The sequence below is a fragment of the Anomalospiza imberbis genome, chromosome 14, assembly GCF_031753505.1.
Source record: "Anomalospiza imberbis isolate Cuckoo-Finch-1a 21T00152 chromosome 14, ASM3175350v1, whole genome shotgun sequence".
In the NCBI taxonomy this organism is placed as follows: Eukaryota; Metazoa; Chordata; class Aves; order Passeriformes; family Viduidae; genus Anomalospiza; species Anomalospiza imberbis.
In genome coordinates, this window is record NC_089694.1 from 8,394,773 (window position 1) to 8,408,994 (window position 14,222).

A 14,222-nucleotide genomic window follows, 5' to 3' on the forward strand; every position below is an offset into this window, starting at 1 on the left:
TGGACATCAGAGGAAAGGAGAAACACTGGGCTGGTTTCACAAGAGAAATACTGGTTTATGCCCCGTTTATAGTTCTTTCTCCAAAGCGGAGTCTTTTCTCCTCAAGGATGGTGGGACAAAGGCCAAATGGAATTCCCTCCCCAGGCAGGAGGGTCACCAATCTGGTCTGAAGTTTAGAGACACCAGAGGTAAAGAAAACTCCTTTTTCTTTCTACCCTGCCACAGCTCTGGAGAAATCAGCAGTTTCACAGTGATTTATCTTCCCTATCTGTGAAGCAAGAACACACTCAGTAATATCTAAAGAGGGCTCTGACACCAGTACAAGTCTTATTACTGTATTTTTTTTCTTGTTTTCAACCACAGAGAACATTGTTCTGCTTTGTCTCTCTTCATCTTTTCTGCACTGATATTTATCACAGGGGAAAATCCACATGACTGGAAGCCTCTACTAGAAACTACAGCTGGAAGGAACCACAACATGACATATGAGAAGACAGGAATTTTTCCTAAGCCAGTAGGGAGAGATAAAGTGGTTTTCCCCTGTTCTGGTAATATTTTAAGCAGTAGGAGGTAGTTCACTTTAAACTGGAATAAAAAGAAGTCAAGACTTTTTAAAAGTAGCAACAATGCACACCAACAATAATAACATTGCTTTTTGTCCAGTGCCTTCACAAAATACCTTGACATCAGAAATTACTACAGGTCAAGAAGAAGGACATATAAAGAACTGCAATTTTGTACCTAAATGTAAGCTTTTCTACAGGAAGCACAAAACCTGAAACTACACTCTTTTTTTTTTCAAGACTTACAGCTGTAATTTGCAATGACTGAGCAGGACTTCAGAGTGAGAATTCTCCCAAGAAGTAATGGATATGGCGTTTATCATGCACATTAATGACCTGACTCCCCCTCACTGTACCCACCCCCTTACAAATGGCCAAATTACCTTCTGTTCTGCCACGGTGCTTTGGGGTTTCAGTTCAATTCCATCTGGTACCCTTGTCCTTGAGAAATCTGCAATTCTGCCGCTTAGCAGTTGCCTGGTAACAAACTCCAATTAATGAACAGAACTACTTCAGGGGGAAAAAAAGGAAAAAAAAGCAAAAAGCTACACATAGCCATGTTCAAATGTGAACATAATTAACATTCAATAGTTACACTCAAAGGTTCTTGTACAAAAGCAAGCTGATTAGTCTGTGGATCTGCCTGAATGGGCTTGTGCCTGAGGACCACTCACACTCAGCAGGAAGCGCTCCCCACCTTGACAGAGAACATCCCTTCATCTCCCTGCACTTTGTCCATCATCTTTCAGACACTGCATGGCTCAGGCAAGTCCCTCAAGCTGTCATTTGGGAAGTGCCTACTTCAAAACTTCTGGCTCCTGTCACATATTCCCCTGTGGGGTGTAATTATGAACCACCCTGCTCTCCAGAGAGAGCAGCAGCTGTTCTGCCATGTGCTGCTGTCAGGGATCTCTCTGCCAGTGCCTACTGGGACAGGCTACACTGGAATTTCATCCTGTGAATCAGTCCCTGAAACATGGACTTCCTCACCTTAAAAGGAAACCCAGAAAACGTTGCCCAGTGCACAGAGAGACAGAAGAAAGCAAGAGCTACTGGACTGGCTGGGGCCAAGAGCCCCCCTAGCCCAGCATCCCATCCTCAACAGTGATCAAAAGCTGACAGCAAAAGCAAGAGTGAGAACAAGGCAAGTGTCTGTTGTGAATTCCCAGTACATCACTGCTTCCTGCACTGCCTGAGGTATCTTTGCATTTTAAACTTTTTCACCCAAGTAGAACTGCTTCAAACATGTCTTGGCCCCATTTCTGCACACTTCCACCTCACATGATTTATTTATCCCATTTATTTATTTATACTCATATCTTTTTTACTGCAATCCATTTAAGCCTATTACATTTTTGCCTCCTTTCCAGTAACTGTAAAATTGACTGGATTCAGCCAGTGTGAAGGGCTCTACAGTGCTATGTGCCAACTGGTAGCAGACTGTAATGTTTTTTTTTTTTTCTTTTAAATGATGCCCCATGTGATAACAAAGAAGGTTTGGTGAGAAACCTACTGATTTAAGATGGGTGTGTAGGAGTAGAAGTTTTTATGGCACTTTTTGTTGTTTATTTTTTGGTTTTGGATTGTCTCCCCATTCTATGTGAGTGGGTAAATATTTGCACACTAAACTAAGAAGGAATGACAAGATGTGGATTAGAATCAATGGTGAATGCCAGGACCTGTTCTTCTCAGGGAAGAAAACAGAAGCTGTTCTTAAATAATGTCAACATCCCACTTAGGAGAGGGAGAAAGTAATCCCTAGCCAAGCACACACCTGCATCCACCTTGTCCAAATGCTGGTAGGAAACAGCAATCAAAGAGCAAAGAGAGGAAACTGAACTATACAAGTGAGTTCCAGGACACTCAGTGTTTTAGGGGCATACTGCAGACACTGGAGGAGGAAGAACTTTCCATAAAGTAGGAGAAATTAACAGCAATGGAATATATGTTCTAAACAAGAAGGTAAGACACTGAATCATATACACTGGCAGAAGCCAGTGTTTTGTGTTTCTTTAAAAACAAAAAAAATTGAGTGTGTGAGGAAGAATTCTGGCTCATCTCACTGTAAAGAAAAACAAGACCAGAAGTTGCTTTACTGGTGAAACAGAGCAGCCCTTAGTCCAGCATCCTCAGAAAGGAGCCTTCTCCTGGTGGTTACCAGGATTCATCCAAGAACATAGGAAGTTTCTTCTCTTGCAGATGCCCCAAGTGTAGTCCTACTGAGCATCTCCAGAAAGCTGGAGTGTGGACATCAGGTGCTGTACCACAGCCCAGGCAAGAACAGGAAAAGTTTGGTTTCAGTAGCCCACAAAACTTGGCCCAAGGTGCTTCAGCCAGAGCCCCACAGAAACACTCCAGAGTGCAAGGGGCTTCAGATCCTACATGCTCTAGAGAGCAAAGTACCCCAAACCCTTCACTTCAGCCAGAATATGCAGTCTGAACACTGGCTGCTCCTTTCAGTCAGATCACTATCCTTTTTGCTATTGGCAGCAATCACGATGCACTTCCTGAAGTATCTTTTAATATAAATGATGTTCAGCCAAGGTGAAGGGACTCTGTTAATAGCAAGATTATACCTAAGCTTTTACAGGGGCTCTTGCAGTGGCTGTGTGCACAGGAAGGTAAATGTGACAAGGAGCATCCTAATTGCACCTCTCCAGAGGATGGGTGGATCTCAGACACAGAGGAGATGCAAACAACAAATGCAGAGTTCCAAAGGCAGTGATACCACTCCTTCAAATCATACAGCATGCAAGGATCACAGCAATCTAACACTTACACAGCAAAGTCATTGCTACAGGGCAAATCCATATTTTTATGTAGAGTCTTTCTGAGGTCTAGGATGAATTCTACAACCTAGAGTGAATAAAACTTTTTACAGATCAGAATAAGGTGGTTTGGAAGAGGATCAGTAGGAAAACAAAGGCATTACAGTAAAAGTCAGCTCTTTCAGGTGCACTGAAAAAGCTACAAGATTTTTAACATTCTTTCTCATCATCTCAGCTTTGAAAATGAACTTCAGAGATTCAAATGAGGAGCATATGCAGGCACAAAAATTCTACCTCTTCAGGTCAGCACAGGGGAAAGGACTGGTACCAGCCCAACACGATAACCTGCCAACAATCCTCCAAATCTGGGCATCTCTGCCTGACACCTGACAAAACTGCATGTGTAATTCTGTCAGAAGAGCAAGAGCCCCATCCCAGAGAGCTCTGTGGCCCTGGGATGTACTTCAAAGTAAATCCTAGAACCTGAATTAAACTGAAGTCTCCTTGCAAGAAAATCAGAAGTTTCATTCACCAAGACAAAAAATGTTTCTGTTTGCTGTTCCTAACAGCACGGGTGGCCAAGTGACCCCCTGACTCCCTTCTCTTGGAGTAGCAAGCTATTCTTGCTCCACTATTTCTCAGCAGAATTCACATTTTACATGGCAGGTAGAACCACAAGATGTCAGTCACAAAACCAGCAAGATAAACTGGAAAGCTAGAGAGACACAGTTCAGGTGGGATCAGCTGTGGGACAAGCCACAGCAGATACAGAATGTCAGTATTAAAAGTACAGCACATTTTACAAAACCATCTCTCCTTTTTGTAAACAGCCCTGGTGAAGAAATCAACTTTTCAGTGGCAATTATTTCTCCCAGAGTGAACAGACTATGTGAAATCAAGGGTCATGTCTGCCTTGTTTTCTCCACTGTAACCTGTATTTGTCATGAAGGCATACAGTTTTTACAGTTTTGTTTCCCTTTCCTTTTTTATTTGAAAAATTCCACGTAAATGTACATCAATGTGAAGTAATCTCTGTAAGAGCACTACCCAGTATATCCAGTTAAAACAAGACATTTCCTCATTGTCCCAGGGCAGCAAGTCATCAAAGTGCATTATTACCCTGTGCACATCTGATGGAGCAAACATTTACCCCTAGGAGTTCATTAAAATGCAATTAAATTGCTTAATTACAACTGACACAAATGAGTGATAGTAACTTCAAAGGAGGGGGAGTATTTAGGCGTGCCAGCTTTTTCTAGATATTTAGAAGTGTGCAATAATAATAATAATAATAATAATGATAATAATAATAATAATAATGCCAACCTTGTGTGATTTGTGTCATCTTCATCACTGCTACTGCTGCTGCTGACTTCATCACTTGAGGAGGAATAGTCTGCTGCTTTTAACAAGGAGTTGGCACTGTCCTTCACCTTGGCAAAGGAGACTGGACTCTGAGCAAAGAAAACCCAGCTGAAGAACCCATTGTTAAACAGCACCTGCTGTATTTTACTGTCCCAGCATATACAGTTATGGTCACTTCCAGAGCAAGAAAAGCTTTACTAGGAAGCTGATCTGGTTCTTTTGGTCTATCACAGGTGGGTATCTCACACAGCAAAGTGACTTGAGCCAAAACTGGACACTCTGCTGAGGACCTGAGCTGGACACAAGTCAGACCTGGACTGAGAGCAGCGAGCTTGAGCCAGCCTCACATACCCCTCAGGCTGACTCATGAGTGACAGCAAACACACACCAAAACAGAGCTGTCTACACAGACAGACCCTGCGGTGAAAACGATGGACAAATCAAAAATGTCAGAGGATATAAAAGAACCTACTGCAATCTGGCCTGGATGAGAAACTTTTTCAGGATTCTGATGCAACTGCACATGGTTCTGGGACAAAACATTCTCTGCCTTGGCCAGTCCTGGATTCCCTGGGGATAAAAAAACCAAAAAGTTTCTTTTTTTAAGTGTACATGCAGCAGGTGAGAGAGCAAGACAAGCACACATAGCTACGACCCAAAGCAGATACCAGTCTCTGCTGACAAACTCCTCTTTTCTCTTTGTTGCAAAGGAAAAATCTCATTGCTTGTTTCCCAGTGGCTCTAGACGCTGCAATATTACATACATAAATTGATACTGGTGCACTTTAATGCTGCAAGAGTAAGACAAGCAAACCAAACCCTTGGCAACACACTCCCAACTGCACATCAGCCACAGTTCCACAGAAAGGGAGCAAGGGAAAAGGTGAGGGCATCCTAATCTCTTCCTCTGACCCTCTTCTTGAGGAGAAACAGCTCATCACATCATCAGCTGCTGGTCATACTCCAGCACCAAAGGGCCAGGCAGCTATTTCCTGTGACTGCAGACAGGCGGATCAGCAAGAAAGCTCAGGAGCCTGAGGCCCCCTGCACACCTCTGGGAGAGAGGGGCTGCCAAGATTTGGCCTTCATAAAACTGTTACACAAGTACAGTTTTGTTCAACAGTCCAAAGTGATTATCTAAACCCAACTGGGTGACGGCAAACAGCTGCACTAAACTGCAAATCTACCTGCGAAATGTGGGCCCCCACTGCCTGCCAGCACTGGAAAAAGCAAAAGAAGCCTCGAAGGGATGCTCTGCACACAGCCCCTGACACAAGAGAAAGGAGGGAAAGCCACTGTCCCCTCATCCTGCCCTGGGACACACTGGCCAGCTCAACACTTGCCTTTTTCAGCAGTTTCTCCCATGACTACCCCACTGTTACCAACAGGGCTCCTTGTGAGTTAAGGGGGAGAGTTCAAGCTCACACAAATTAGATTTGTATTTGGTAATTTAGTTTTGTCACAATGGTTTCATGTCTTCATCCATTTTGCAAAGCTTTCAAAACTCACAATTCCTTACTGGTCAATAAGCAACTAAGCAACTCAGCAGAACTATTAGCTTTAAAGTATTTATAGCCCTTTCCTCTAGTTCATTATCCCTGTGGGTTTGGGAACGCAACAAACTCCATCTGAAATGCTGTATGCCAGAACTAGCTGTAATTTAATGACACTTAAGAACTCAAGGAGACAGTTTAAACCACAAGGGAGGTTTTCTATTCTTTCCATTTCTGGTGAGATTTTTGTTTTCCCCATGCCAAAATAGCACAGGAGTTACACATCACATGGACATTGCAAAGTTGAGCTAGGGTGTTGCATGTTGTTCAGCTCTGTTATTCAAACACAAAATGACATAAGAGCAAAAAGAAACAAAACCCAAGCAATTTAAAGTGTGCTTTGGATTTCTCTTGAAGAAAAGCTTCCTATTCTGTGTAGCTAGTAAAAGCAAAACTGGCTTGATTGTGTAAGTGTAATAAATAAGCAATTTGTTCTCATTTATCAAGGGCTTTTAAATTAACAATGTAAACCTCAATATAAAAATAAATGACCTCATAAGATCACTGGGTGGTTTCAGAACAATTTTTGCATCCACCCTGCTTTGACTTGGGCACGTGTGATTCCCCATGTTCCCAATCTTTAGTGGCCAACCTGGATGCAAGGCCTTGTGACACACCAGAGCTTTGTGAGGGGCTACACAAGAACTGCCCTGCAGCTGACCCACAGGAAACACCCACAGGAGTAGCAAGAGAAGAAAAAAGCTCTCCACTTCTCCACATCCCCATCTGCCAGAACCTCAGGAACCAGAATCTGTACTGCAAAACACTTCACAACCACAAGCAAGCTGCTGCATTCCTACACCACTACCAGTGACAGCAAAGGAGGTTACTAAGCTGTACTTTGCCTAAATCAGATGGTTTCATCTTCCTTTTAACTCCTTTTGCCCTTTTTTTTATTCAATTCCACTATCTTTCTGCATATAAAAGAATACTGGAGAAATATTTTATAATGTGCTCTAGACAGAGATTTATGCTTCCTTTCACCAGTACATTATTAGAGTGCAGAAATGTTAGTGTACATCAACTGCTCAACTGTATCATCTTATCAGTGGGCAGTGCAAAGAGCAGAATTTGCCAATGAGTGAATATCAGTACTGAATTACATCTGTATTTCTGGAATGTTGGCTCTGCTGAATTTCAATTGTGTCACTAACTGCAACAGAAATTATATTTTTCCAATTCTTAATTGAAGCAATTCAAATTTTCCATATGAAAATATATTCACAGTCACTTTTCTAACTCAAAAGACTAAGTACTTATATTTTAGGAACATGGGACCATAAAATCCAGAGGGCTTTCAAAAGCCTCTCAGCAGAGGATGTCATTAAAAGGATGTATCCCATTTGCAATGCAGAACTTGACACCCTGCAGAAGACCATTTCATGTGACAGGAGTTTAGTACATTCTGACTGATGGATCTTTGACTTAGGAATCACCTGAGGTTGACCAGCTGCTCTGATGAGATCCCATCTCCCACTGCTTGGTGCCAGGAGTGCTGCTGCTACTGTTCAGCTTCAGAGCCTGTCCCCCGGGGGATGACTGATGAGTGTTACTGAACAGAAAGACAAAAAGCAGATGAGACTCATGTGCAGGAACAGAGACTGGAACAGAGCTCCTGGGCCACCAGACTGAGCTCCTGCTGTTACTGGATGAGATCATGCTCTGGATAACAAAAAGTTTATCTTCACTGCTGCTCCGAGCAGGGCCACCCAGGAGCCAGAGGAGATGATGGAGGGGACAGTTTCCTCTGGTCAGTCATCCTGGGAGACTACAGAGACTCCCGAGTTGTTACAAAATATCCTTCTATATTACATCTCCCTTGGACTCTTCAGAGTCAAAAATCTCATGTCTTTACAACTCAGGAGAACTGCTCCACTACCTTCCTAGAAGATACATCAGCAGTCACCTATCAATGGAGAAAGAAATGCATTGAACAGTAAAATAAGTTGCCAAGCCAGTGGCTCAACCAGAAACCCAGTCCCAGAAGTCACTAATTTGTAACACTGACAATTACTTATACATTTATTTTCTGCTTTGCCTCCTGTAATTCCCAACTGGGGAGCATGTAGAGCTTGATTTCACTTGAAAGTTATTTCAGACGATGTTTCTGACTCTGACTCATCAGAAATGCTGCACATCACTTTGTAATTTCAGCTAAATCTACTTCACTTTCCGGTCTCTTCAACCCATGCTGTTCCCTGATTAGACATCCAGTGGGGGCTGCCCTTTACTGCTGAGCTCTAGATATCCTTGGTCTGTTCTCCTGGGATATGAAAAAAGTACACCAGCCTGAAGGGCAGACTGCCAAAATTGCCACAATACATCTACAAGCTGCCTGTTCAAGCTACTCAAGGCAAAACAAGCAGCACAAGCTGTAATTAAAAGTGCCTGTACAAGAAGTTGAGGCTAGACCCCCCTCACCAAAGCATCCAGACACCTGACTCTAGTCTGAAACCAGTGCCTCTGGCACTGAGGTAGAGCATCTGTCAGATATTTCAGTTTTCCTATTGACAATAAAGCAGCATTAAAAAAATTACTTTAAGCATAAAACACAGTATAAGCGCAGTGTATGTGTATAAAGTATAGAGTGTAAGCTTAGTTTTGGAATAAGCATAAAACACTTTAGAGCTTACCTTGAAAGGCATCTCTGATGGCCAGGCTGATCCCTGCTGTAAAATTTCGAGGTTGTCCTTTCTGGAACCTTAAGGATTTAATCAAACATTTCAAGGTTGCTATTGATATTGTAGATTCAGTCAATAAACCTTATGGTTATCCTGTATCAATGAAAAAATAAGACTAACCAACGGAAATGAACAATAGTTCAGTGCGACCTGTGGGGTGGTATTCCATGATATCAGCACTGGAAGCTGCAAGTCAGCAGCGGGTGTTTCCAGTTTGCTCTCAGCCTGTGCAGTCTATCAGGGTGCAGACAGAAAGAGGTTTGCACCTTTCCTCAGAGTCAGTATCATTCTTGATCAATATTTAAAGCAGACATGAAAGGCACCTGCAGTCACTGAATGCAGCTTTCCCCAGCTGGTGGATTACCTTATGTTGTTACCACAGGCTGGGGAATGAGACACACACACCGCAACTGCAAAGCAATAAACTAAATACACACATGGGCATATGAATTCCTCAAATAGTCTTGGACTTGTTCTTAGAAATTCTGTTAGAAAGAGAAATACACCATCACCTCAATTACACAAACTAACAAGCTTTTCCACAATAAGCCAGACATTTTTACCAAACAGGCTGCTACAAATACCTGGTCTAACAAAAGAGGTGTGTCTGCAATCACAGATCCTGCAGATATTGTATGTGTACAGATATTATACACTGCGTTGATTTGGCACAGCCTGGTTTTTGGTAGTGGGGAGGGCCATGGAAGTGGCTCCTGAGAGGAGCTGCTGGAAGCTTCCACCATGTCTGACAGAGCCGATCTCTGCTGGCTCTGAGGATGGACATGCTGCTGGCCCAATTAGAGAGGCTGGTAACGCCTCTGTGATGGCACATTTAAGAGGAAAATCAAATCAGCACGCTGGCAGTTTTGTCCGGGCTGGCGAGGTGCCCCCGCCGGGGCCATCCCGGCCCAGCCCCGGCAATGTGCCGCCGCGGCCGCCGCCATCTCGGTGCGGCCTGCAGCGAGCCCTGCCTGCACGGCCGCCCCAGGCAGCCCCGCTGCGGGCAGAAGGGCAGGGGCGGCAGCGGCTTCTCCTGCCCGGTGCCCTGCCCCAAGAGAGGCCTTGAACAGCGCCAGCGCCGCGGCCGCCACTGCCCACAGCACGGCAGCAGGGAAAACATGGCCAGTGACTGCCCGACACCGAACCTAAACGAGATCAACCTCTCGGTGCTGCGGGGTCCTGTGGGAATCTTTGAATTGGTGGAACTTGTTGGCAATGGTACCTACGGGCAGCAGTTTTACTTCCAGTCAGAGAAGAGGAGCAAGTGAGGACATGTGAGGGAAACAACATGGCAGCACCAGGGTCAGTGAGGGGGAGGAGGTGCTCCAAGCGCCGCAGATGAGATTCCTCTGCAGGCCATGGCGAGGAGCATGGTGAAACAAACTGTCCCCCTGTAGTGCATGAAGTCCACAGGGCATGCAGAGATCCACTCGCAGCCCATGGGAAAAGTGCTCACACCAGAGTGGGAGGATGCCAGAGAAAGCTGTGATCCCGTGAGAGACCCGAATGGAGAGAGAGGGGCCCTGCTGCCAGAGACAGAGAGAGAGTCCTTGCTTCCAAACGAGAGCAGCCTGTCCTTAGAGGACAGCACCCTGTGGACAAGTGACCCATGCCACAACAGTTTTGGGAAGACTGCCCATGGGAGGGACCCCACGGCACAGCAGAGGAAAGACTCCTCTCCCTGAGCAAACAGAACGTCTCAGGTGACAAACTGACCAAAACCCCTATGCACTGTCTCCCTGAACTGTTGGTGGGAAGAAGGGATGGGCTGAAGGGAAAACAGGTGTTTTAAAGGCTTATTTTACTTCTCATTATCCCCCTCTGACTCTGTTAATAATAAATTTGCTTTATACCTTTAAATTTGAACTTGTTTTGCCCTTGGAATGTCTTCTCCCAGACCTCATCTTAACTCATAAGCTCTTTGTTAATTTTTTTTCCTTCTCCTCTGCCCAGCTGAGAGGAAAAGAAGGTGAGTGAATGGCTTTCATGGGTGCCTGGCATTTGGCCAGTGTCAAACCACGACATTCACATAAACCCACACCACCAACCTCCCTGTAAATTTGCATCTCTCTTTCTAGATTAGTGTGACCCAGTTCATGTACAAGGAACATGATTTTCAGAGTTTCATGAAGTGCAGAGGGTGGATATGACACAGTGCAGTGCAATCAACCCCCAAGAAAGCCAAACACCCCGAGTTTTACCCACCTTTGGGGGCTGCTCTTTGCTGTGGCTCGTGCTCCAGAACACGTCGTCCTGCCCAGGGCTGAGCGGTGCTGTCACCATGTCTGACAGGGAGCTGCTGTGGTACACGTCCTTACTAGCCCGGAAATTCTCACACTTGAAGCAAACAAAACACATGGTGAATTGCACTTCCCTGCCTTCCTAACAGGTTGCAGTCTCAACAGAGATCAATGGGTCTACTTGGGAGATTAAATATTCACTAAGCGTAGCAGGAATATTGTGCCTGGATAGAGCCCTACTCACCTTGTTCACTGTGCAGTAAGCTACTCATTTCCAGCAGGTTAGCATGTTAGGCACAAATATCCCAAGGTGAAGGGTAAAACAAAAAGAAATAGTAAAAATAATCTATTCTCTGTGTATGTATATATATATATGTGTATATATATATATATATATACACACATACACACACACACCTTTCTTAAATCTATGGAGAAGCAAACAGGCAATGCACAGGGAACTAACTACCTGGATGATGCAAAAAATGCTGTGGAGTCACTACATTTCATTCATACCTGGACAATGCTTCCACTGCAGAATTTCCTTAGTCTAATCACTGTGGGAACCCATCTCCCCTAACTTAGATGTTGGCATCCAAATATTCTTTGCATGACCACCACCAACCCACAGCCAATGGAGGCAAACTGCGAGCTGCAAGCACCTTTAAGTGCTCCAGTTATAATGAGGGGACCCTGGTCCTCCTCTGACACAGTTTTCAATTACTTGAAAAAAAGAAAGAAAGATCAAATTTGAGAATGCAGTAAGAAAGAATGAAATTATGCTCAGATTACATCCTCATGGGTGGTCAAGTCCAGGTGATCCCAATGCAGCAACCTGTGTTTAAAACACCCCTAAAGGTGTCCAATTAGAGCACTAGGATAGCAAAAACCCCAAGAACAGCACGGGAAGGGGAAGGAATCAAGTTACTTCCTTACAAAGTCTTCACTCTAAAGGAACAAGAAGTAAGCAGTGCAAAACTCAAGCTAAAATATCTGATTCTTTCTGTATGTAAAAGAAGAAATCTGCACTCTGATGATCTGCTACCCCAGTGTCTGCCAAAGAGGAAGAAACTCAGAGTTAAGTGTGTCAGCTGAGAGTACTGCCTCCCTGAAATGAGAAATCCTCTTGGACACAAGACCAAGACAGAGCACACAGGAACCCTGTCTGAGCTGGGCTTGTCTGCAGGGCAGATTCTGCTATGCTGGAATCAGCTGGATATTACAGAAATTGAATAAGTATTAGAGAAATGCCTGAAGCTGTACCACGCTGTGCTTCACCTTGTCTGATTTCCCATGCGGTGCTAGGCCAGGGCTCTCTGGGAGGTGCCTCTTCCTCAAACACATGGCAAGATCAGCACCTCCAACCCTTCAAGGCCTAAGAATGAAGTTTGCAATTTTTTTCTCAGTCAGAGTTCAAATTCCTGTGTCCGAACTGAGTTACTGCAACTTAGGCCAAAGGCACTTACAGCACACTTTCCCCAAAGAATGACTCAGATTGAGTATTTTATTGTCAGGTAAGTCTACAACATTATGCAGTTTCTCCATTGTAGAAAGTAAACCACAGTAACTAGAACTTCACACAGCTTTCAAGAAGATAACAGGATTATGAACTCTCTATAACTGTACAAGACTAAGTTTCATGGGAACAATATTCAATGTCAATTAAATATTGACAGGCAGTAATTCTAAAACTAGATAAAAGATGTCAAAGATGTCTCATTGCAACCTCCCAGACCTGTATGACAAAGTCAACAGCCAAAACCAGTCCTGAGAAGTTCACTTAGTTATTCGGGTGCTTTTCCTGCCTTTTTGGGCAATATATTCCGTTGACTCTCTTTACAGAAAACAGCTTTTTCAGCAGTTGTAACATAATCTATGTCCTTTCAAAATACCTTTTTGTCCAACAAGATTGTCTCTAATAACAGTTTTTATTTAACCAGAATTATTTGAGCAGCAAAGTGCTCACCTGAAGAGATCCATTGTGGGTACAGAAACAGGTTTTGTAGCAGGTGTATTATTATCAGAATATAGGAGGATTTTCTTTTTCTTGCCACTTTTTCAACAAGATACATATATTTCTTTTTAAATTCCAACCTTTGAGTCCTGCTGATTCCCAAAGAAATGTTTAAAAGCATGGATAAGCTTTGCTGAGTCATGATATAAGTGACTGAGTGAATCCAATCTCTGCCCAGTACACCAGTTCTGTGTAAAGCCAGGAACAGACACCTGCTTCCACAAGCAATCCAAAACCATCTCAGATAACCCCCAAAATCAGTGTTTGATATTCTCCTTAGGTTTGCATAGGGAAAACAATTTAAACCTCTCCACCTAACAATGATTCTAAACTATTGAGATTTGAACCTTAAATTGTTTTTCTTGTAAGTAATATATAAAGAACAGCAGCTCTCCTCATGCACAGAAAGCACTGGTAGAGAAAGTGTTACTTACTGTGTGTCTTCAAACCATAAAGGGACATGCAACTGAGCCAAGGAAAAGAACACTTTGACTCACAAAATGATAACATAAGGTGATACATCACAAAAGACTCATTACTACAGCGAGTTTAAAAGCATTTAGAAGCAAGAAGTTTTGAAAAGACAGGCTGCACTGCTCTTTGGAGGATGCCCAAGTTACTAATTTGAACTGAATCTACATAGAGGAGATAGAGTAAGTGCAAGTGTTTTTAGGAAACAGCATAAGGAAAAGGAATTTCTTAAACTTTTGAGCAGATGTACTCTGGAATACTAGGGCAGTCCATGGCTTTACATATAGCTAGCTCGTGTAATATTGTTAGACTTGTTATGATTCAGTCACATCACCCCACACAACAGAGAATATCTACCTAGCAAATCCTATAGGAAAACCATAGGAGTTAATTAAAAATGGAGCTAATTTCAGATGTGAGCTGAATTTTACCACTAGTCAGGCAGCAGGAGAAGCTGGGCAGAAGATTGGACTCAGTGACTTTGTTCAAGAAGCCTCTGTGAAATTCTGGAAGCAGTCCAAAACAGCTCATCCCACACCACCACAACCAGAGAGCCAGATCTGCTAT

General features: G+C 43.5%; 1 protein-coding gene across 6 annotated transcripts in view; it reads right to left on the minus strand.

Annotated features, from left to right (window-relative positions):
* NRK (Nik related kinase) overlaps window positions 1-14,222 on the minus strand; it is a 100,916-nt gene that overhangs the window by 20,335 nt on the left and 66,359 nt on the right. For all 6 annotated transcript variants that reach the window (XM_068204760.1, XM_068204759.1, XM_068204762.1 and 3 more), the window contains 6 exons: window positions 11,136-11,267; window positions 8,883-8,950; window positions 7,686-7,801; window positions 5,169-5,266; window positions 4,658-4,785; window positions 947-1,040 (listed from right to left, as the gene is read on the minus strand). In XM_068204760.1, coding sequence (XP_068060861.1) covers window positions 947-1,040; window positions 4,658-4,785; window positions 5,169-5,266; window positions 7,686-7,801; window positions 8,883-8,950; window positions 11,136-11,267 — 636 coding nt within the window. The remainder of the gene's footprint in view (window positions 1-946; window positions 1,041-4,657; window positions 4,786-5,168; window positions 5,267-7,685; window positions 7,802-8,882; window positions 8,951-11,135; window positions 11,268-14,222) is intronic.